The following is a 22,237-nucleotide window of genomic DNA, read 5'->3' on the forward strand; positions in this document are numbered from 1 at the left end:
TCGATGCCGACCTTGGACCAAGGGGACGTGACCAACTCATGGGGCTGTAGGGTCTCACGTGCTTGGGCCGGCTGGAAGCGCTGACAAGTGCGGCAGTTGAGCACTGTGTTGGCGATGTCGTCATTGATGCCGGGCCAGTAAACTGCCTCTCGGGCCCGGCGGCGGCACTTCTCCACGCCAAGATGGCCCTCGTGTAGCTGTTCCAAGATGAGCTGGCGCATGCTGTGCGAGATGACAATGCGGTCCAGTTTCAGGAGAACACCATCGACTACCGCCAGATCATCTCTGATGTTGTAGAACTGAGGGCATTGGCCCTTGAGCCACCCGTCTGTTAGGTGGCGCATGACACGCTGTAGCAAAGGGTCAGCCGCTGTCTCACGGCGAATTTGGACAAGGCGGTCATCCGTAGCAGGTAAATTGGAGGCCACGAAGGCCACATGGGTGTCAACCTGGCAGACGAATCCCGCTGGGTCACACGGGGTGTTGAATGCCCTGGGCAGAGCGTCGGCTATGATTAGGTCTTTGCCTGGGGTGTATACGAGCTGGAAGTCAGATCGCCGGAGCTTGAGCAGAATATGCTGGAGGTGAGGCGTCATGTCGTTCAAGTCTTTCTGTATTATATTGACCAGCGGGCGATGGTCGGTCTCGACGGTGAATTGGGGAAGGCCGTACACATAATCATGAAACTTGGCGACACCGGTCAAAAGGCCCAGGCACTCCTTTTCTATCTGCGCGTAGCGCTGTTCCGTGGGGGTCATGACATGTGCAACGGGGGCCCATGATGAAGCCTCATCGCGTTGCAGGAGCACTGCCCCAATGCCAGATTGGCTGGCATCGGTCGAAATTTTTGTCTCTTTCGCTGGATCAAAAAAAGCAAAGACCGGGGCTGTGGTGAGTTTGGTTTTGAGTTCTCTCCATTCGCGCTCGTGGGCAGGAAGCCATTGGAAGTCTGTCGTCTTCCTGACCAGGTTTCTGAGAGCCGTGGTATGAGAGGCGAGGTTAGGGATGAACTTCCCTAGGAAGTTGACCATGCCCAGAAATCGGAGGATCGCCTTCTTGTCCTCTGGCTTTTTCATGGCTGTGATGGCAGCCACCTTGTCCGCATCCGGCCGCACCCAACTGGGAGATGTGGTCCCCTCGGAACTTGAGTTCCGTCTGACCAAAGGACCATTTGGCTCTGTTGAGGCATAGGCCCTGCTCACATATGCGTTTGAACACGCGCTGGAGGCGATGGACATGCTTCTGCGGGGTGGTGGGCCAAATGATTATGTCGTCGACATAAACGCGAACACCTTCAATGCCTTCCATCATTTGTTCCATGATCCTGTGGAACACTTCTGAAGCCGATATGATCCCAAACGGCATCCTGTTGTAACAATATCTGCCAAAGGGGTGTTAAAGGTACACAGGTTCCTGCTGGATTTGTCGAGCTGTATTTGCCAGAATCCTTTCGAGGCGTCAAGTTTGGTGAAGAGCTTGGCGCGAGCCATCTCGCATGTGATCTCTTCGCGCTAGGGAATTGGATAATGCTCCCTCATGATATTGCGATTCAGATCCTTGGGATCAATGCAAATTCTCAGCTCGCCGGAAGGCTTTTATACGCACACCATGGAACTGACCCATTCGGTTGGTTCCGTAACTCTGGAGATCACTCCTTGGTCTTGGAGGTCCTGCAGCTGCTGCTTGAGGCGGTCCTTGAGGGGTGCTGGGACTCTGCGAGGTGCAAGCACCACAGGCATGGCGTTCTGTTTGAGTAGGAACTTGTAAGTATATGGGAGCGTGCCCATGCCTTTGAAGACGTCGCGGTGCTGGTCGATGATGGTGTCGAGTTGCGTCCTGAAGTCAGCGTCCTGGAAGGCGGGCGTGTCATCAGGAGAGAGTGAACTCTTTGAACGAGGTTCAACAGCTTACATGCCTGTGCACCAAGCAGGGAGTCTTTCAAGGAGCCCACGATCTCGAAAGGAAGGATGGCTTTCCATGACTTGTGCGTCACTTCAAGTTGGCACGAGCCGGTAGCAGGAATGATGTTGCCATTGTAGGCCAATAGCTGGCAGGCCGATGGAAGGATGGCTGGTATGACACGAAGGCTTTGGAAAGCAGACCATGCCATGAGATTGGCGGAAGCACCAGTGTCCCGGCGGAACCGTATTTGGGACAGGTTGACCATCAGGGTGGCACACCACTCATCGTCTGGATCGATGCTGTATACCGACAGCGGCTGGTGTCTTTGCTTCGGGGACAGCCTGTTTTTCGTTACGACACCGACTTGAAAAGGCGCCTTCGGGTCCTCGGTGTCACTACTGTGTGGGAGGTCGGAATCGGACTCGGTGACCGTGGGTTGAATTGCCCGAACATTCCTGCGAGGCTGGCTGAAGCGATATGAGTTGGCAGCCTGAGCTGCTCAACAGCAGGCAGCATAGTGGCCAAGTCTTCCACATCGTAGACATTGTCGAGATTTGGCGGGGCATTACCGCTTTAAATGGGCGGAGCCACAGTTGCCGCACGTCGTGATGTCAGCATGTTCACTGCGCCACCGCGCATGCGCGGTGCGGTCGTGCGTGGTGCGCGCCTGCGCATTACGTTCCTCAACGTCGCCATCCCCTCGTTTGGTGTGTACAAGCGCGGGAGTCGGCGAAAAGCGCGCAAAATTGCCGCCCTCATCCAGGCTGAGGCCCTGGAGGTGCTCAATCACTTGGACCCGTTCCGCCTCGTGGGGACCTTGCCATGTATATGGGAATACCCACTCGTGGCGTTTTCATGTAAGACACAGGTCTCGATTGCGGTCGCGAGGGTGAGTTGCTTTACTTTGAGGAGCTGCTGACGTAGGGGGTCCGACTGAACACCGAAAACGATCTGGTCGCGTATCATGGAGTCGGTGGTGGGCCCGTAGCTGCAAGATTGCGCAAGTATGCGGAGGTGCGTAAGAAAGGATTGGAAAGGTTCATCCTGACCCTGCAAACGCTGCTGGAATACGTAGCGTTCAAAACTTTCATTCACCTCTACGCTGCAGTGAGTGTCAAACTTGAGGAGGACCGTCTTGAACTTCGTCTTGTCTTCGTCATCTGCAAAGGTGAGAGAGTTGAAAATACGGATGGCATGGTCCCCGGCCGTGGAGAGGAGAAGAACAATCTTTCTGGTGTCCGAGGCGCCCTCCCTGTCCGTGGCTTCGAGGAAGAGCTGGAAGCGCTGTTTGAAAATCTTCCAGTTGGCCCCGAGGTTGCCGGCGATGCGGAGCGGTGGGCTGATGTTGTCCATGTTGCAGGATGGCGGAATGCTGGCGGAAGGCAGATCACTTGCAGGTAGGTCTAAGAAGTGCTGGTATCCCACCACTATCATGAATTGTTGGGTGTTCTGGATCACATACAGGTCACCAATACTTGAAATAGTGCAACACTATTTTATTGAATCATTAACTGTTTAAACTTACTTAGACTGTGGGTTAATACGATACTAGCTTTAACTAAAGACCTTTGCCTTGTCCTAACCAGTCGATGCACTCAGCACATGGTGAATGTCTGTGTTACAGGCTGTGAGCTCTGTCCTCCAAGCTAGCTGCAACTCGAATGAGCGGGAACTCTGATGCCCCCTGTCTTTATAGTGCGTGTGCTCTCACTGGTGATTGGCTGCGGTGTTGTGTGTGTTGATTGGTCCCACTGTGTGTCCATCAGTGTGTGTCTGCACCATGATATACTGGTGTATATTATGACAATCGGGGGCTAGGAGCAGTTGGGGACACATATGTACCACATTCAAAATCGTTGCACTTTCTTCCGCAATGCCGACCACCAATCCTCTGTCTCAGCCGCCTGGGCATGGAGGTCCTGGATTCCTCCCACTCCACCCCTTACCCAGGCACACCACATACAGGTGATGGGTGTGAGCGAGCACTCAGCAGTCAGGCCATGGCATAGATTGGGGGGCAGCAGCGGGTGGTTCTCAGTGGGTTATCATCACCCTCCTGCATTCGATAGTGACCTGCTGAGAGGGCCGATACAGTTCCATCACCCTGAAGTGATGTTACATAAATCCTGGGAGAGTGGAACAGGGAGGGTAGAGCGGGAGGGGGCAGAGATGGGTGTGGGGGGAGGAATGGTGTGGGGGTGGGAGGAGAGGGGTTGGGGGAAGGGAGAAGAAGGGGTGGTGGGGGGAGCAATGCCGGATGAGGCCACTTCCTATGTCACACGGGGCGAGGATGAGGAACTTCCTGGCCCTCCGGACTTGCCGGACCCTAACCCCTGGTGCCTATCCTCCTTCTTCCGGCTGGTCCTGTGGGTCCTCCCGAGCCTCATTGTCCAGCGCTGCCGGGTCTGGTGCCTCCTCGCCCTACTCCTCAGGTGTGGCCACATGTTCCTCCCCTTCCACATCATCACGTCACCCCGCTGCTGTGCCAAGTTGTGGAGGGCACAGCAGACTACCACAAAGCAGGCGACCCTCTGGGGGATGTACTGCATGCATCACCAGAGCTGTCGCGGCATCGGAACCACATTTTGAGGAGTCCGATGCTCCGCCCAATGGCAGCCCTGGTGACCGCATGGGCCTCGTTGTGTCGGGTCTCCACATTGGTCACTGGCCTCCATACTGGCATCATTAGCCAGGTACTAAGCGGGTACCCCTTATCCCCCAAGAGCCAACCGGCCATCCTGGAATGGTCCTCGAAGAGTCCACGGATGTCCGACTGACCCAGGATGTAGCTGTCCTGCACACTCCCTGCGAAGCATGCACACACATGCATGATCTTCATGTGGCGGTCGCACATGAGGTGGGGATGTTCAGAGGGTGGAACTCGTTCCTGTTAATGTAGGGCACTCCCTAACAGCCTGGTGAGTTCAAGGTGCCATCTATTAGCTGCTGGACATTGGTCATCCCGCAATGGCAGAGAATACTGCTGCCCGGGCCTGGGCCTGGTCCATGTCAAAGCTGATATAGTTTGCTGCCGGAGCAAACAGGGCATCTGTGACCTCATGGATGAACTTGTGGGCTGTAACTCGAGCCCTGGAATGAGCCTGAGATGTAAACGTTCAGGGCTGCTGTGACCTTGACGCCCAACGGGAACAGTTATCCTCCTCCTCCACGTGGTGTCAAGTCCAAAAGGACATGGTACAGGTGCCACACCATCGCCTTGTTGAGGCGGAGCCTTCAGCGACACGCGCTGTCTGTCATCTGTTCGAAGGCCAAGCGTGCCAGTACACCTTGGCCATTGTCTGCCTTTATCCCTGGGTTCCTCCCTGACCTGATGGGTGGCCGGATCCTCAGGTTGTGGGGCAAGACCCTGCACATGGGCCGCCACCTTGAGCCTCTGTCAATAGTTCTGCTGCCACCTTCTCCAGAGTCTGGCCTCCGTGGGGGTCCAAGATATCATCCATCTCATGTACTATCTGTAAGGAATCGGAGAGGGTGTGAGACTGGGGAGCAGTAGTGTCTTCCACCTCAGGGCCCTCCATTCCTCCACTGCCCCCCCCCCACCCACACACACACACATACATACATATCTGCTGCCATCCAACACGCCCTGTCAATGTGCCCCCGGCCACAGCGGGGGCCGCTGGTCACCGGACTGCACACCCTGTATCCAAACACCCACACGTAACATTAGCTGCACCAGGCACTGATCTCCTCACCAGCGTACACACCCAGACTCTGGTCGTGAAAATGGCCCTGGAGCTGGGGCCCAGTCCCTGGGTGTTGAGCTGTTGGCCGCTGCGTTCGTGGTGTTGCTTCCTGTCGTGCTCAGGCACAGTGTTCAAGCATCGCTGTCAGATTGGGATGCAAGGCAATCACTCCAACATGCTACATTGCCCGCCTACCAACATGGATCCATTTGGGAGCTGTGAAGTGCTCACTTAACTACTTAACTATGATTGCCAATTCCCTGTTAGCAACAGCCTTCAGCCATGCGGTCATGACATTCGCGGTCAGTGAGAGTTCTGGGTGGTCGGTGGGACAGACAGGCAGAGGCTGGGGTTTCCCCCACAACAGGCACACACGGTCCAAGTGGTGGCATGGCAGACCAGTGGTGCTGAGACAACCAACCCCCCCCCTCCCCCAGCCCAGGGGCACCCCCCCACCCCCACCGATTACAGCCCGTCCTGACTGATGCTGGCCCTGGAGGCTCCCCTGCTCCCGATCCCACGAACAGCAACCCCAGTGCCCAAGCTCATTGTTTGGGAGCGCAGATGACTACTCACCTCCCCGGGTCCCCATAGCAGCCATTCTACCAGCTGCACATTTTTTTAAAGGTTTGCTAATCGGCACTCACGTGACAGAACTGGGGAAACAGTTAGAACATGGGAGGCCGTTAGATCAGGGGTCTTTTCTGTTAATTGTATGGAGATTGGCCTTAAGTGGTAATTATTGGTTTCTCACCACGCCATGACGGGATCTTGATTTTGCCAATGGGAGTGGGCCGGTTAGATCACAAACCAGCCATTAAATCATGTCCATTGCCGTTAAAAAACATTTGAGGATATTGGTCATTTTTATGCACTCAATTATGCACAGTGGGCTAAACAGCTGGCTTGTAATGCAGAACCAAGGCCAGCAGCACGGGTTCAATTTCCGAACCGGCCTCCCCGAACAGGCACCGGAATGTGGCGACTAGGGGCTTTTCACAGTAACTTCATTGAAGCCTACTTGTGACAATAAGCGATTATTATTATTATTCCTTTAATCCGTTTGGATCAGCAAAGTGCAAAAATCAATTTTAGATCAGTTGGGATAATTGCTCTGTTTATCCAGGAATGTGTCAAGATGAAAGTTCTTCATATATCCATTACTTAATACAAACCATCTTCAAATTCCTTACATCCACTGCCTGCTATTGTTGGTTGCAGAGAGAACATAGGCAGCTCCCCTTTCTCTCTATTTCACTTTCTGAACTTGAAAGGACATTGAATTCAATATTTAACTTACATTTACTGGTTCAGACTTTGTGTGACATATGAAGAATTCTTCAATCTGATTGGTTAAAGAGATATCCAGTTGCTTTACCTGCTCACATATTCCCCAGAAACTCTCGGCAGGGGAGTGGGACTAGATTGGATGCTCTTTTTGAGAGCCAGTGCCGATTTGATGTGCCGAAAGGCCTCCTTTTGCACTGTAAAGGTTCTGTGATTCTACAAAGGGCACTGTGCTTTTTGCCACAACAATGAGCTGTACACAAGCCCGTAGCAATTCTATGGTCAATTTCAAGTCTAACATACTGTGCTCAAAAGAAATTCCGGCTCAATGATAATATTTTTCTAATGGGATACTTGTATCCAATTTATAAAATTCCTCGAACAATTTCATATGTTAAATGAGTGTGCTTGCTAAAGGACCTAAGTATTCTTTGAATACAAGCATTAATATAATACCTTTCATGGCCTAAGGGTAACTCCAATCACTTCACAGGCAATAAAGTACTTTTAAGGTGGGGTCACTTGTAATCTCCAAAAACGCTGCAACCAAATTTTGCACTCAGCAAGGTCCCATAAACAGCAATGAGATAAATGACTAGATATTCCATGCTGGTTGAAGGACAGATACTAGTCAGGGCTGCGGGAGAGCTCCCTCCTGTACTCCAAATAGTACCATGCCATCTTTTATATCTGTTCGGATTAACATCGCACTTGAAAGTTGGCACCTTTGATTTTACAGGCTGTAATTCTTTAATTCTGCTACATATATGTAAATTAACAAAGTCCTGGGCGGGATTCTCCGTCGGCCAATGGCGGAATCGGGAAACGAGATTGGGCGGAGAATCGATTCCGACGCCAAAATCACAGTGAGTGCCGATTTCACGTCAGATCACAATTCTCCGTCGCCTCGACAGCGGCATCAATGTGTTCCAGATCGCATGTAGAGTAAGTGCTGTTGGTATATCATTCGCAGGCCTGACCCGGTATTCTCTGGGGCCTCCGTGATCCTCTGCCTCCAAAGGGCTGAATTCCCGATGGTGAGGTTCATTTGTCCTTTTAAAAATGTGAGAAAGGCACGTGGCTGCTGGGACCTCTTGTTCCGGCGTCAACACTTAGTCTCAGGAACGGAGAATTTAGTCACCTGTGTTTGCTTGGATCACAGTTCTGGTATATTTTTTCATAGAATCATTGAATGATACATCACAGATGGAGCCATTCTTCCTATTGAATCTATACTGGATCCTTGAACGACCTGCTCAATTAGACCCGCTCCCTAGTTCTTTCTTCATAGCCATGCAATTTCTTTCCTTTTCAAGTATATAGCCAATTATGTTATGAAAGATACTACCAAATCTAATTCCTTTTCAAGCAGTACATTTCAGACCATAACAACTTGCTGTGTTAAAAAATTGTTTTCATCCTTCCCAGGTTGCCAATGACCATAAATCCTCTGGTTACTGATATTTCCCATCTACTCTATCAAAACAACCCATAATTTCGAAAGCCTCTTAATCTCTATTTGGCCCTCTGTGTTCTAAGAAGAATAATTCCAGGTACACCAGGCCCTCCATTTTACTGAAGCCCTTCACCCCTGCAACTATTTGATATCATCATTCAGCTCTGCAAACGCACACGGGACCAATGGTCAGGCACTGAATAAAACACGTTGGACGAAATTCTCCGGAAACGGCGCGATGTCCGCCGACTGGCGCCAATCAGATGGGCATCGCGCCGCCCCAAAGGTGTGGAATACTCCACATCTTTGGGGGCCGAGCCCCAACATTGAGGGGCTAGGCCGACGCCAGAGGAATTTCCGCCCCGCCAGCTGGCGGAAACGGCCTTTGTTGCCCCGCCAGCCGGCGCGGAAATGACATCTCGGGGCGGTGCATGCGCGGGAGCGTCAGCGGCCGCTGACAGTTTCCCACGCATGCGCAGTGGAGGGAGTCTCTTCTGCCTCTGCCATGGTGGAGACCGTGGCGGAGGCGGAAGGGAAAGAGTGCCCCCACGGCACAGGCCCGCCCGCGGATCGGTGGGCCCCGATCACTGGCCAGGCCACCGTGGGGGCACCCCCCGGGGTCAGATCGCCCCGCGCCCCCCCCCCCCAGGACCCCGCCCGCGCCGCCTTGTCCCACCGGTAATGTAGGTGATTTAATTTACGCCGGTGGGACAGGCAATTTATCGGCGGGACTTCGGCCCATCCGGGCCGGAGAATTGAGCGGGGGTCCCGCCAACCGGCGCGGCGCGATTCCCACCCCCGCTGATTATCCGGTGCCGGAGAATTCGGCAACCGGTGGGGGCGGGATTCACGCCAGCCCCCGGCGATTCTCCGACCTGGCGGGGGGTCGGAGAATGTCGCCCAGGGTGTGCTCTTCTGGGCTCTGTCAGGCACACCATGTAAACAAAATTAAACAAGTTCATTAACGTGCAATGTGTCATGATATGATTTTCTTTATCATTAAAATAGCATGCAGATATTTTTGGTTATGTTTTTGCGTGCATTTACAACACGTTTGTACTTAAATGGATTGTGGGGGAAGGGGAATAGTGTTGCTGCTTGTTGAGCACAGTTGGGGTCAGCACCCCAGGAATTCTTAATCCAGTTTTGGCAATTGACTCAGTGATGGCCCAACATTCTAAAAATCATCAACATCATACCTATCAACCATAGAATAACAGTAAGGACGTAGGGAGAGGAGATGCTGCTGGGGTGAGAAGTATACATGTAGTTGGGAATTTGGTTCAGGTGGGAATTTGGTGCAGAGGTGCACAAGAAACTGCAGAGTGCGTTGAACCCAGCCCAACACATCACACAAACTTGCCATCCTCACATTGATTCTGTCTGCACCTCCTGCTGCCTCAAGAAGGCAGACAGCATCGTCAGAGATCCCTCCCACCCAGGCTTTGCCTTCTGTGGTGGTATGCATTAGGGATATTACGGTACCCTGTGATGCCGAGAGGCTATTGGTGGATAGACGCCGGGTCCCGATTGGATCAGCCGCCTACTGGCTCCACCCAGTAAGGCGGAGTATAGGAGCCCGGGTTCTCCCAGCAGCCGTATTCTGTAACTGTGCTGCTGGGGAACAAGTCTTCGTAATAAAGCCATCGATTGAGTCCGTCTCATCTCGTCTCGTGAGTGATTGATTGTGCTACACCTTCTTCCAGACGTCTTCTGGCAGAAGATACAGAAGTCTGAAGACCCGCACATCCAGACATAGGAACAGCTTCCTCCCCATAGCTACTAAACTCCTCAATGACTCTCCCTCAGATTGATATGTTCCCTGTGAGAAAACTATTCATGACACCCTATGCCGTTCTTGCTCATGTATTTGCTGTGTTTGGCCTCTTATTCTGCACTGTAAAAAATCACTGTTGGTCGATATAACATTTGTCAATATATTCTGTCGATTATTCTTTTTTGTCTACTATGTACGTACTGTGTAGGTTCCCTTGGCCGCAGAAAATTACTTTTCACTGTACTTCGGTACATGTGACAATCAATGAAATCAAATCAAATCAAAGAGGTACTTCCCTTTATAAAGCCTCCAGTAATTGGTGAGTTGTCTTCCTTGTCTGCAAGCTAGGTGAGTGCAACTTTCTTTTACTTTATTTGTGTGAATTGCTAACTAATTGACTAATTAAATAAATAAGGTTGGACAGACATGGCAGGCTGGTGGTGTGCCATGACTGCAGCATGTGAGAACCTGAGAAATGCTTTGCAAGCCTAGACAACGACATCTGCAGTAATTGTCTGCAGCTTAAGCAACTTGGGCTGAGTTGCGGACACTGCAGGCCATCAGGTGGATGGAGAATTCCCTGGACTACCAGAAGGTAGTCACACTCCTTAAGTTAGGCAGAACCTTAGAGTTGGTCAATGGTCATGGACAGGAAGGTGTCAGGCAAGTATGATGAAACAATATGTTGTAAAGGAGGAGCCTCAGCCCCTGTCTTTGTCCAACAGATACGAGGTGCTTGCTACCTGTGTGGATGAGGAGAAGGACTGGATGGCAGATGTGAGGTCTGGCCATTGTACCATGGTGATGGCTGCCATTAAAATGGGGGGAGTGAGGAGAATGTGGGGGATAGATGCTGTTCTCTGTAGCCACGACGGGGAGCTCTGAAGGCTGTTTTGCCTGCCTGTGCCAGGCTAAGGCCATCTCTTCATGACTGAAGAGGAACTTGGCATGGGAGGGGGAGGATCCAGTTGTTGTGGTCCACGTGGGAAGCAATGACAAAGGTAGAACCAGGAATGATGCTCTGCTAAGAGAATTTGAGGAGTTGGAGTTAAAATTAAAATGCAGAACATCTTAGGTAATCATTTCTGGATTATTACCTGAACCATGCACCAATTGGCATAAATGAAATGAAATGAAGTCAAGCAGATTAGAGAATTAAGCACAAGGCTCAGAGGGTAATGTGGGAAGAAGGGATTTTGATTCATGGGGCACCAGCAGCAGTACTCGGGGAAGAGTGGTCTATTCCTTGAACTGAGACTGTGGACAGGGATTTAAACTACCAGAGGAGGGTTCAAGTGAATAGAGATTTAGAAATACAAAGACAAATTGACTGCTGCAGTCCATGATGGCAGCTGACCATCATCTTCTCAAGTGCCATTAGCAACGGGCAATAAATTGTGGCCTAGCCAGCAACACCCACACCCGTCAATAAATTGTAAAACATCTTAAATATAAACAGTCAATTACACAGGATTGGCTAAAGTTAATTCAGAAAATAAACTAACAGGTATGGAGATAAATGAACAATGGGAAACTTTTAAAGAAATAATTCAAAATCTTCAACAAAAATACAATCCATTGAAAATCAAAAACTGAGCAAGAAAGATCCATCCATGGCTTAGTCAGGAAGTTAAGGATTGCATTAGATTAAAATAAGGGGCTTACAATGTTGAAAATAACAGGAACAAGTCTGAGGATTGGGAATGTTTTTGAAACCAGCAGAGGACTACCATAAAGTTGATAAAAAGGGAAAATATAGAATATGAGAGTAAAGTAGCCAGAAATATAAAACATATTTTAAGGGCTGTTATATGTATATAAAAAGGAAGAGGGTAGCTAAAGTAAATGTTGGTTCCTTAGAAGCAAAGACAGGAGAAATTATCAAGGGGAATGGGGAAATAGCCGAGGCATTGAGCAAGTATTTTCTGTCTGTCTTCACAATAGAAGACGCAAGTTTCATTCTAGAAACAGACAGTAACCTGGAGGTTAAAAAGTGAGGAAGTTTAGGAAATTAATATCGGCAAAGAAAATGTATTGGTGAACAGCATTGTTGGTGTACCTACATCTCAAAGATTGCAGCGGTTCAAGAAGGCAGCCCACAACCACCTTCTGAAGGGCACCTTGAAATGAGTAATAAATGCTGGCCAGTGACATCCACATCCCACAAATGAATTTTAAAAATTAAGAAAAGTTTAAGGGACTAAAATCTGGCAAATCCCCAGGAATTGATGGTCTAGGGTTTTAAAAGAGATAGCTACAAAGATAATGAATGCACTGGCTATAATTTTCCAACATTCCTTAGATTCGGGAACAGTCCCATGAGATTGGAAGTTGTCAATTGTTACACTGCTTCTCAAGAAAGGAGAGAAAAAAACAGAGAAATACAGGCCAGTTAGTCTAATGCCAGTTGTTGGGAATTTATTATGAAGGAAGTCTGAACAATGTACTTAGAAAAGCATAGTATGATTAAAACAAGCCAACATGGTTTTACTAAGGGGAAATCCTCTTTGACCATTTTATTAGAAAGTTTTTGAGGATGTACCTCATAAGGTAATCTAGGCGAATCTGGTTTTCCAGAAGGCATTTGACAAGCATCCAGGAGAGGGCAGTAGAGCGTATCTGCTGATTGGCTGTTGCGGGGGAAGTTTGCATATGCCGTTGTGCTCACCCTAACTTGAAGGTGTACCTGAGCAAGAGACCCAAGCTGTTCAAGTGAAAACAAGCATCCAGCAGAGGGCAGTAGAGCGGAGCTGCTAATTGGCTGTTGCGGGGGAAATTTGCATACCCTGTTGTGCTCACCCTAACTTGAAGGTGTACCTGAGCAAGATACCCTAGCTGTTCAAGTGAAGACAAGCATCCAGCAGAGGGCAGTAGAGCGGAGCTGCTGATTGGCTGTTGCAGGGGAAATTTGCATATGCCATTGTGCTTACCCTAACTTGAAGGTGTACCTGAGCAAGAGACCCTAGCTGTTCAAGTGAAGACAAGCATCCAGCAGAGGGCAGTAGAGTGGAGCTGCTAATTGGCTGTTGCGGGGGAAATTTGCATACCCTGTTGTGCTCACCCTAACTTGAAGGTGTACCTGAGCAAGATACCCTAGCTGGTCAAGTGAAGACAAGCATCCAGCAGAGGGCAGTAGAGCGGAGCTGCTGATTGGCTGTTGCAGGGGAAATTTGCATATGCTGTTGTGCTTACCCTAACTTGAAGGTGTACCTGAGCAAGAGACCCTAGCTGTTCAAGTGAAGACTAGCATCCAGCAGAGGGCAGTAGAGTGGAGCTTCTGATTGGCTGTTGCGGGGGAAATTTGCATACACCATTGTGCTCACCCTAACTTGAAGGTGGTTTGTGGAGGAGCTGTTGTCAAGTGGCTGAGGTTAGAAATAGGAAAGGAGAGGTCACCCTGTTAGGGGTTTTCTATAGGCCTCCGAAAAGTTCCAAAGATGTAGAGGAAAGGATTGCAAAGGTGATTCTGGATAGGAGCGAAAGCAACAGGGTAGTTGTTATGGGGGACTTTAACTTTCCAAATATTGACTGGAAAAGCGATAGTTCGAGTACTTTAGATGGGTCCGTTTTTGTCCAATGTGTGCAGGAGGGTTTCCTGACACAGTATGTAGATAGGCCAACGAGAGGCGAGGCCACATTGGATTTGGTACTGGGTAATGAACCAGGACAGGTGTTAGATTTGGAGGTAGGTGAGCACTTTGGTGATAGTGACCACAATTCAATTACATTTACTTTAGTGATGGAAAGGGAAGGTATATACCGCAGGGCAAGAGTTATATCTGGGGGAAAGGCAATTATGATGCGATGAGGCAAGACTTAGGGTGCATCGGATGGAGAGGAAAACTGCAGGGGATGGACACAATGGAAATGTGGAGCTTGTTCAAGGAACAGCTACTGCGTGTCCTTGGTAAGTATGTACCTGTCAGGCAGGGAGTAAGTGGTTGAGCAAGGGAACCGTGGTTCACTAAAGCAGTTGAAACACTTGTCAAGAGGAAGAAGGAGGCTTATGTAAAGATGAGACATGAAGGTTCAGTTAGGGCACTCGAGAGTTACAAGTTAGCCAGGAAGGACCTAAAGAGAGAGCTAAGAAGAGCCAGGAGGGGACATGAGAAGTCTTTGGCAGGTAGGATCAAGGATAACTCTAAAGCTTTCTATAGATATGTCAGGAATAAACAAATGATTAGGGTAAGAGTAGGGCCAGTCAAGGACAGTCGTGGGAAGTTGTGCTTGGAGTCCGAGGAGATAGGAGAGGTGCTAAATGAATATTTTTTGTCAGTATTCACACAGGAAAAAGACAATGTTGTCGAGGAGAATACTGAGATTCAGGCTACTAGACTAGAAGGGCTTGAGGTTCATTAGTAGGAGGTGTTAGCAATTCTGGAAAGTGTGAAAATAGATAAGTCCCCTGGGCCGGATGGGATTTATCCTAGGATTCTCTGGGAAGCTAGGGAGGAGATTCTGAGCCTTTGGCTTTGATCTTTAAGCCATCTTTGTCTACAGGAATAGTGCCAGAAAACTGGAGGATAGCAAATGTTGTCCCCTTGCTCAAGAAGGGGGGTAGAAACAATCCTGGTAACTATAGACCAGTGAGCCTTACTTCTGTTGTGGGCAAAATCTTGGAAAGGTTTATAAGAGATAGGATTTATAATCATCGAGAAAGGAATAATTTGATTAGAGATAGTCAACACGGTTTTGTGGAGGGTAGGTCATGCCTCACAAACCTTATTGAGTTCTTTGAGAAGGTGACCAAACAGGTGGATGAGGGTAAAACAGTTGATGTGGTGTATATGGATTTCAGTAAAGCGTTTGAGAAGGTTCCCCACGGTAGGCTACTGCAGAAAATATGGAGGCATGGGATTCAGGGTGATTTAGCAGTTTGGATCAGAAATTGGCTAGCTGGAAGAAGACAAAGGGTAGTGGTTGATGGGAAATGTTCAGACTGGAGTCCAGTTACTAGTGGTGTACCACAAGGATCTGTTTTGGGGCCACTGCTGTTTGTCATTTTTATAAATGACCTGGAGGAGGTCGTAGAAGGATGGGTGAGTAAATTTGCAGATGACACTAAAGTCGGTGGAGTTGTGGACAGTGCAGAAGGATGTTACAAGTTACAGAGGGACATAGATAAGCTGCAGCGCTGGGCTGAGAGGTGGCAAATGGAGTTTCATGCAGAAAAGTGTGAGGTGATTCATTTTGGAAGGAATAACAGGAAGACAGAGTACTGGGCTAATGGTAAGATTCTTGGCAGTGTGGATGAGCAGAGAGATCTCGGTGTCCATGTACATAGATCCCTGAAAGTTGCCACCCAGGTTGAGAGGGTTGTTAAGAAGGCGTACGGTGTGTTAGCTTTTATTGGCAGAGGGATTGAGTTTAGGAGCCATGAGGTCATGTTGCAGCTGTACAAAACTCTGGTGCGGCCGCATTTGGAGTATTGCGTCCAATTCTGGTCGCTGCATTATAGGAAGGATGTGGAAGCATGGGAAAGGGTGCAGAGGAGATTTACCAGAATGTTGCCTGGTATGGAGGGAAGATCTTATGAGGAAAGGCTGAGGGACTTGAGGCTGTTTTCCTTAGAGAGAAGAAGGTTAAGAGGTGACTTAATTGAGGCATACAAGATGATCAGAGGATTGGATAGGGTGGACAGTGAGAGCCTTTTTCCTCGGATGGTGATGTCTAGCACGAGGTGACATAGCTTTAAATTGAGGGTAGATAGATAGAAGACAGATGTCAGAGGTAGGTTCTTTACTCAGAGAGCAGTAAGGGTGTGGAATGCCCTGCCTGCAACAGTAGTGGACTCGCCAACACTAAGGGCATTCAAATGGTCATTGGATAGACAAATGGATGATAAGGGAATAGTATAGATGGGCTTTTGAGTGGTTACACAGGTCGGCGCAACATCGAGGGCCGAAGGGCCTGTACTGCGCTGTAATTTTCTATGTTCTAGGTGCCAAACAAAAGATTAATAGCAAGATAAAGGCTCATGCGTTCGGGTGATATTTTAGCATGGATAGAGGATTGGTGAACAGCTAGAAAGCAGAGAGTGGGCATCAGCGGGGATTTTTCAGGTTTGCAAGCAGTGAATAGCGGAGTGCCAAAAGGAACACTCCAGGGACCTCAGCTATTTCCAATCCACATTAATGACTTAGATGAAGTGACAGAGGGTAATGTATCTACGTTTGCTGCTGATACCAAGCTAGGAGAGACGATGAGCTGTGAGGAGGACACAGAGAGGCTGAAAATAGATATGGGTGTGCTGAGCAAATGGGCAACAAGGTGGTGGCAGATGGAGCATAGTGTAGGAAAGTGTCAAGTTATTCATGTTGGTCATAAGAATAGAAAAACATAATATTTTTTGAAAAGGTGTGAAGCTTCTGTGTGTTAATTTTTAAAGTGATTTGTACACAGAACACAGAAAGTTAGCATAAAATTAAAAAAATAAAATCTTTAATGTCACAAGTACATTCACAATGTAATGAAGTTACTGTGAAAAGCCCCTAGTCGCCACATTCCGGCGCTTGTTCAGGTAGACAGAGGGAGAATTCAGAATGTCCAATTCACCTAACAAGCACGTCTTTTGGGACTTGTGGGAGAAAACCGGAGCACCCGGAGGAAACCCGTGCAGTCACGGGGAGAACGTACAGATTCCGCACAGACAGTGACCCAAGCCGGGAATCAAACCTGGGACCCTGGTGCTGTGAAGCCATAGTGCTAACCACTATGCTACCCTGCTGCCCATGCAGGTGCAGCTAGTAATCAAAAGGCACATGGCTTGTTGGCCTTTCTGGAACGAGATTGGAGCTCAAGAATACATGAGTCTTGCTGCGATTGTACAGGGTTTTGGAATGATCATACCTGGAGAACTATGTGGCAGCACAGTAGCACAGTGGTTAGCACTGTAGCTTCACTCTCCAGGGTCCCAGGTTCGATTCCCGGCTGGGTCACAGCCTGTGCGGAGTCTGCACATTCTTCCCGTGTCTGCGTGGGGTTCCTCTGGGTGTTCCGGTTTCCTCCCATTCCTCAGGAAGGTGTATTGTGTTGAAGCCCAAGATCAGCCCAAAATCATGTTAAATGGCAGAGCAGGCTCGACGACCAATGGTCTACTTTTATTTCTTGTGTTCTTGTGTGCCATTGGCCTGATCTGAGTGTTCGGATGTCTCTTTAGATCTTCCTATTTTTACTGTTTATAACATCTGAAATTTTGATTAAGTTACGACCCCCTCCTCAATATGCATTATTTTCCATGTTATAGATAAGCAAACTTTAAAAGCAATTATTAGTGACAGTTATTAACAAAGTGTGCTATGGTGTAAAACTGCATTGCTCTTACACAGCAACAACCTAAACATTCTTTGTATATTATGTATGTATATATATATATATGCACATAAGAAAGAAGTAAGATAACTGATATGGCTGACACCAAATAGTGTTCCTCACATGATTATTTGAAGGATTTGTTTGAGAGATGCTATGGCATAGATCCTTATTAGGATTGTATCAATGCACATTCTCATTCCTGAACTCTGTCCATCAATAAGATGAACTCTTGACGAAGAGGCCCATGGTCCAAATTACAGCACATCCACTGCAAATAAGTAAATCCATTTAAAATGTTTAACTCAATGGACAAAACAATTTGAGTACCTGGAATATTTCACCCTGCATCTGGATAGAAATGTGTGACATTGTGCCTTTTAAAGATTGTGGCCGCATTTTAACTGGAAAAGAATCTATGTCCCATTTTGGGTGCGTTTAGCGGGTTGTTTCTAGGCGGCTACAGCCCCAAGAAACACCCCACTATTCAAAGTAACTTTGCCGATTTTTTGGCGTTGGGGAGTTTCCGCTGAGGCCACACTTGGAGCCATTTCCTGCTGCTGAGCCCAGCAGGCAAAGCTCCTTGCGATCGGGGCACCATTCTGTCTGGCTGCCCCCCCCCCCCAACCCCCATATTTCCCACCCCCTTTACGACCCAACTTCACCCCCCCCCCCCCCCCCCCCCCCCTCCCCCCCCCCCCCCGCACCAACCTTGGGGAGGACCCGGGAACATCGCCTCTCCACCTGGTAAGGCACCCACCCCCGAGCCTTTCCCTGGCAGTGCCAATCAGGCACCCCGGCAGTGCCATCCTGGCAGAGCCCCTGACAGCCTGCCAGTGCCAGCGTGCTGATCTGAATCTCACCCAATGAGGGCGAGATCCAGATCGTGACATCTTGCGAGAATCCATTAAATGTCGTGAGGGGTTTTGAGTGTCGCAAATCTCGCGAGAGGCCTCTTCCTGACACAAAGTCAGGTGCAACGGGGCCGTTAAATCACACCCTGTGTTATTGTATTAGATCAGAGTTTTAGATGTAAAAATCTAAACACAATACCTTTCTTTATAGAATATCCATGGCTAATATGGCTGCCATTATGAGTGGATATCGCTATGGTAGGCATCTGTATCTTAGGAGAGGATAAGATAGTTGGCGTCCCCACAGGGGAGTAATTAAACAATGTTGATCCATAACTCTGCCTTCGACCCTCTCGTCTGTTGCTATCAATAGCTGCCTGTAGCTCACCAGGTGAGCTCAGACCTCGCTTTTCACATTCATATGGATATAGGTACTTCATATATCTGGAAGGCAATTAAAAAAATAATTAGGTACAAATACATTTTGAAAAATAGTTCATATTTCTTAATTCTCATTCACACCCATGTGTACTCCATGACAATTCAGAGACTGCATCCACCACGAACATGAAACACGTCACAAAACATAGTAAACTTGACATTAAACTTCCTACTGCACATTCTTAATAGCAAATCTTTAGCTTATTCTCAGAAATAGCCCTTTTTACAACATTAGTGTGATGTGTCGACTAAATTACAATCTTTAAAAATGGCTACTCTGGGGAATGATTAAAGTCATACTGAACTTGCGAGGCATTGTACTGTTGAGGTAGCCAGCTTTCTTTAACAAGCTTTTGGGTGAATAATGCATTTTGGGGGTAGATTTGACTAGAGGCTGAATTTTATGTGGAATGGGTCAGTGTTTGTTCCCCAACCCTGACATAAAGGCTTTTCACAGTAACTTCATTGAAGCCTACTTGTGACAATAAGTGATTATTATTATTATTATTAAAGTTCAGGGGCGAGCCCACCCTATGCATGTCTAACTTGTCCTGTGGCATTTAACAGATATTTCAGGTTTTTAATTTGCTTGAGGTGGGCCAGAGAGGAAGTGCAGCCTAAGAGAGCTGTTAGCCAATCAAATGGCCAGCAACTCTATTATCCCAGCAGCAGTACTGGGGAGTAGTGACCACTGCTGTATCTTTAAGTAGTCCCCAACACCGAGGAGTCAGCAGTTCAGGGTTATGAGTAATCCTGAATTCTCACCGGCAGGCCCTGATAAGAGGGGCGAGTGAGGAATCTGAAGTGACCAGGTGGAGAGAAGGAGAGGAAATGGTGCACTCGTTTAGGCTAAACAAAATAAGTGATAGTCATTCGCTGGCTCATTCCTCAGGGCAATGCCTAGACCAATTAGGGTCAAACTGCCTGGTTTAAATTTCAAAAAATGCTTGGCAGTTCAGTCACCTGGTGCATTCCACATGGTACACCTTTACCAATCTGAGTGCATTTGCCAACCAATCAACACTTTCTTCTCATTCAGTATAATTTGTTATTTTCCCCTTATATTGGTATTCTTGTGTAGTGTCCAGGTGAGTGCAAGACAAAAAACTTTGACATGCCTCATTTTTCAGCAAATCAAGTTCTGTTCGACCAAACGAATATAGATAGTTTAAATGAATAGGTAAATATTTGGCACATGGAGTACAATGTGGGAAAATGTGACATTGTCCACTTTGGTGGGAAGAATAGACAAACAGAATATTATTTATAAGGGGTCTGGGTGTCCTTATCTATGAATAACAAAAAGGTCAGCATCCAAGTACAGCAAGCAATTGGGTAAACAAATGGAACATTGGCCTTTATTGAAAGTTGGATTGAGTACAAATAGAACAAAGTATATAATAATGATTTTTATAAAGAGTCTTGTTACCACTGTACTAGGCATTGGTGAGACTGTACTGGGAGTAGTGCATAAGGTTTTGGTCTCTTTACTTAAGGAAGGATATACTTGCCTTGGAAGCAGTTTAGAGATGGTTCACTAGGCTGATTATTAGGGTGAAAGGTTTGTCTTATGAGGATAGATTGAGTATGTTGGGTCTATGCGCACTGGGGTTTTGAAGAATGAGAGGTGATCTTATTGAAACATGTAAGATCCTGATGGAGGTTTCAGAAGATGTTTATGGACAGAAACATCGGGTTGGATTCTCCGCTGTCGGGATTCTCCGTTGTGCTGGCAGCACAGGGATTTCCCGACGGTGTTGGGCTGCCCACAATGGGAAACCTCATTGGCCGGCTGGCCAGAAGGAGAATCCCAGGGGGGCGCCGCACCAGAAATCTGGTGCAGCGGGACGGAAAACCCCGCCCAGCGTTTATATGAAAAGGACAATAGAACAGCAGGTTTTTCACAGCAAGCAGATAAATATTTAAACTGAGCAAAATGCAGATGGCAAAATGCAAGATCTAAGGGAAGATTAAGCCTGAGAATTAGGATAGAGGGTCAGGACATTTTTGTGATTATATAATTGATATTGTCAGTAATTTCTTTCAGGGTTAAATACAAGGCTACACTTAAGTAATGGAAGATAACGAAGGCCTAATATGCTAAATAGCAACAGGACATAAATTAGGAAATTGTAGATCAGTTAGTTTATTATCGATAAAGAAAATAAAAATTTGCATTTATCCAGCCTCTTTTCGTAGTATCAGAGTGCCCCACAAGCAGCATAATTTTGGTTAGGTGGGTTTATGGTGATAGGGTGGGGCCTGGGTGGGGGGTTCCTTTGGAGGGTCGGTGTAGGCTCGATGGGCCAAATGGCTTCCTTCTGCACTGTTGTGATTCTATGATTCTATTCTCTGATACTTTTCTCTCAAACAGAGTCATCCGACCGGATATATAATGCAAATGTTCAAGATTATTAAGTGTTCTGACAAATTGGATTGAAATACATTTTCCTGCCATGTGCAAGATTTCAGCACCTGGGATTATACCTGCAAATCAAAGACATCAAAAGAGGAAATCCAGGAGAAATCAGTTTACTAAAATGTTTAAAGCATGTAGAATGGATCACTGGCACAAGTTGTGGAACAAGAAAACCCCAATGGGTTTCACAAGAGAACTAGATGGATTCTTGAAAACAAATGAAATTCTGAGTGATATTTTTGCCTGAATGAAGGAATTTAAAGCACCAATGGAATATTGTGGATTTGTGGGTTAGGTGGACCTCTCCTGCTGGGAGGCAAGAACTTTAAACCTTGATAGGGGTATAAAGTGGCACAGTAGCACAGTGGCTTGCACTTTTGCTTCACAATGTCAGGAACTCGGGTTCGATTCACGGCTTGGGTCACTGTCTGTGTGGAGTCTGCACGTTGTCCCCGTGTCTGCGTTGGTTTCCTCCGGGTGCTCCGGTTTCCTCCCACAAGTCCCGAAAAATATGTTTGTTAGGTGAATTGGACAGTCTGAATTCTCCCTCTGTGTACCCAAACAGGCGCCAGAGTGTGGTGACTAGGGGATTTTCACAGTAACTTAATTGCAGTGTTAATGCAAGCCTACTTGTCACACTAATAAAGATTATAATTTTTTAAATGGACAATCTCCGATTTGTCACTTTCTGGCCAATATTCCTTTACTAATCTTCATTCCATTGAAGTCACCCCAAATACTAGAAATTCTGCTGTACATTACACACCAAACTACATGTGTAGAATCTCCTATAATGGAGTTATAGGAGTGAAAATGATAAATGCATGTGACAGGAATTTGTGAGGATTCACCTGTAGATACTGCAAGAATGGTTTCAGAAACAATAACTGTTTATCAACTTACCTGATAGGAGATAACTAAAATAATAAACAAGGATTAGCAAGTAGATACTATTCCCTTTGACTTTAAGAAAGAATATGATCATGTTCCTTGTGTGAGGCGTTAAAGAATATTTGGGACCTTGGAATTAATGGCAAATTAGCTCACAGGATTTGGAATTGACTTTGTAATCAAAGTCTTAAT

At 47.6% G+C, this 22,237-nt stretch overlaps 1 protein-coding gene across 9 annotated transcripts in view; it reads right to left on the reverse strand.

The window, feature by feature from the left end:
* The window catches only part of arid3c (AT rich interactive domain 3C (BRIGHT-like)), a 709,278-nt gene that overhangs the window by 23,902 nt on the left and 663,139 nt on the right, over window positions 1-22,237 (reverse strand). For all 9 annotated transcript variants that reach the window (XM_072497280.1, XM_072497279.1, XM_072497273.1 and 6 more), the window contains exon 5: window positions 18,494-18,738. In XM_072497280.1, the coding sequence (XP_072353381.1) occupies window positions 18,494-18,738 (245 nt within the window). The remainder of the gene's footprint in view (window positions 1-18,493; window positions 18,739-22,237) is intronic.

This window comes from Scyliorhinus torazame, chromosome 3 (genome assembly GCF_047496885.1).
Source record: "Scyliorhinus torazame isolate Kashiwa2021f chromosome 3, sScyTor2.1, whole genome shotgun sequence".
Taxonomy (NCBI): domain Eukaryota; kingdom Metazoa; phylum Chordata; class Chondrichthyes; order Carcharhiniformes; family Scyliorhinidae; genus Scyliorhinus; species Scyliorhinus torazame.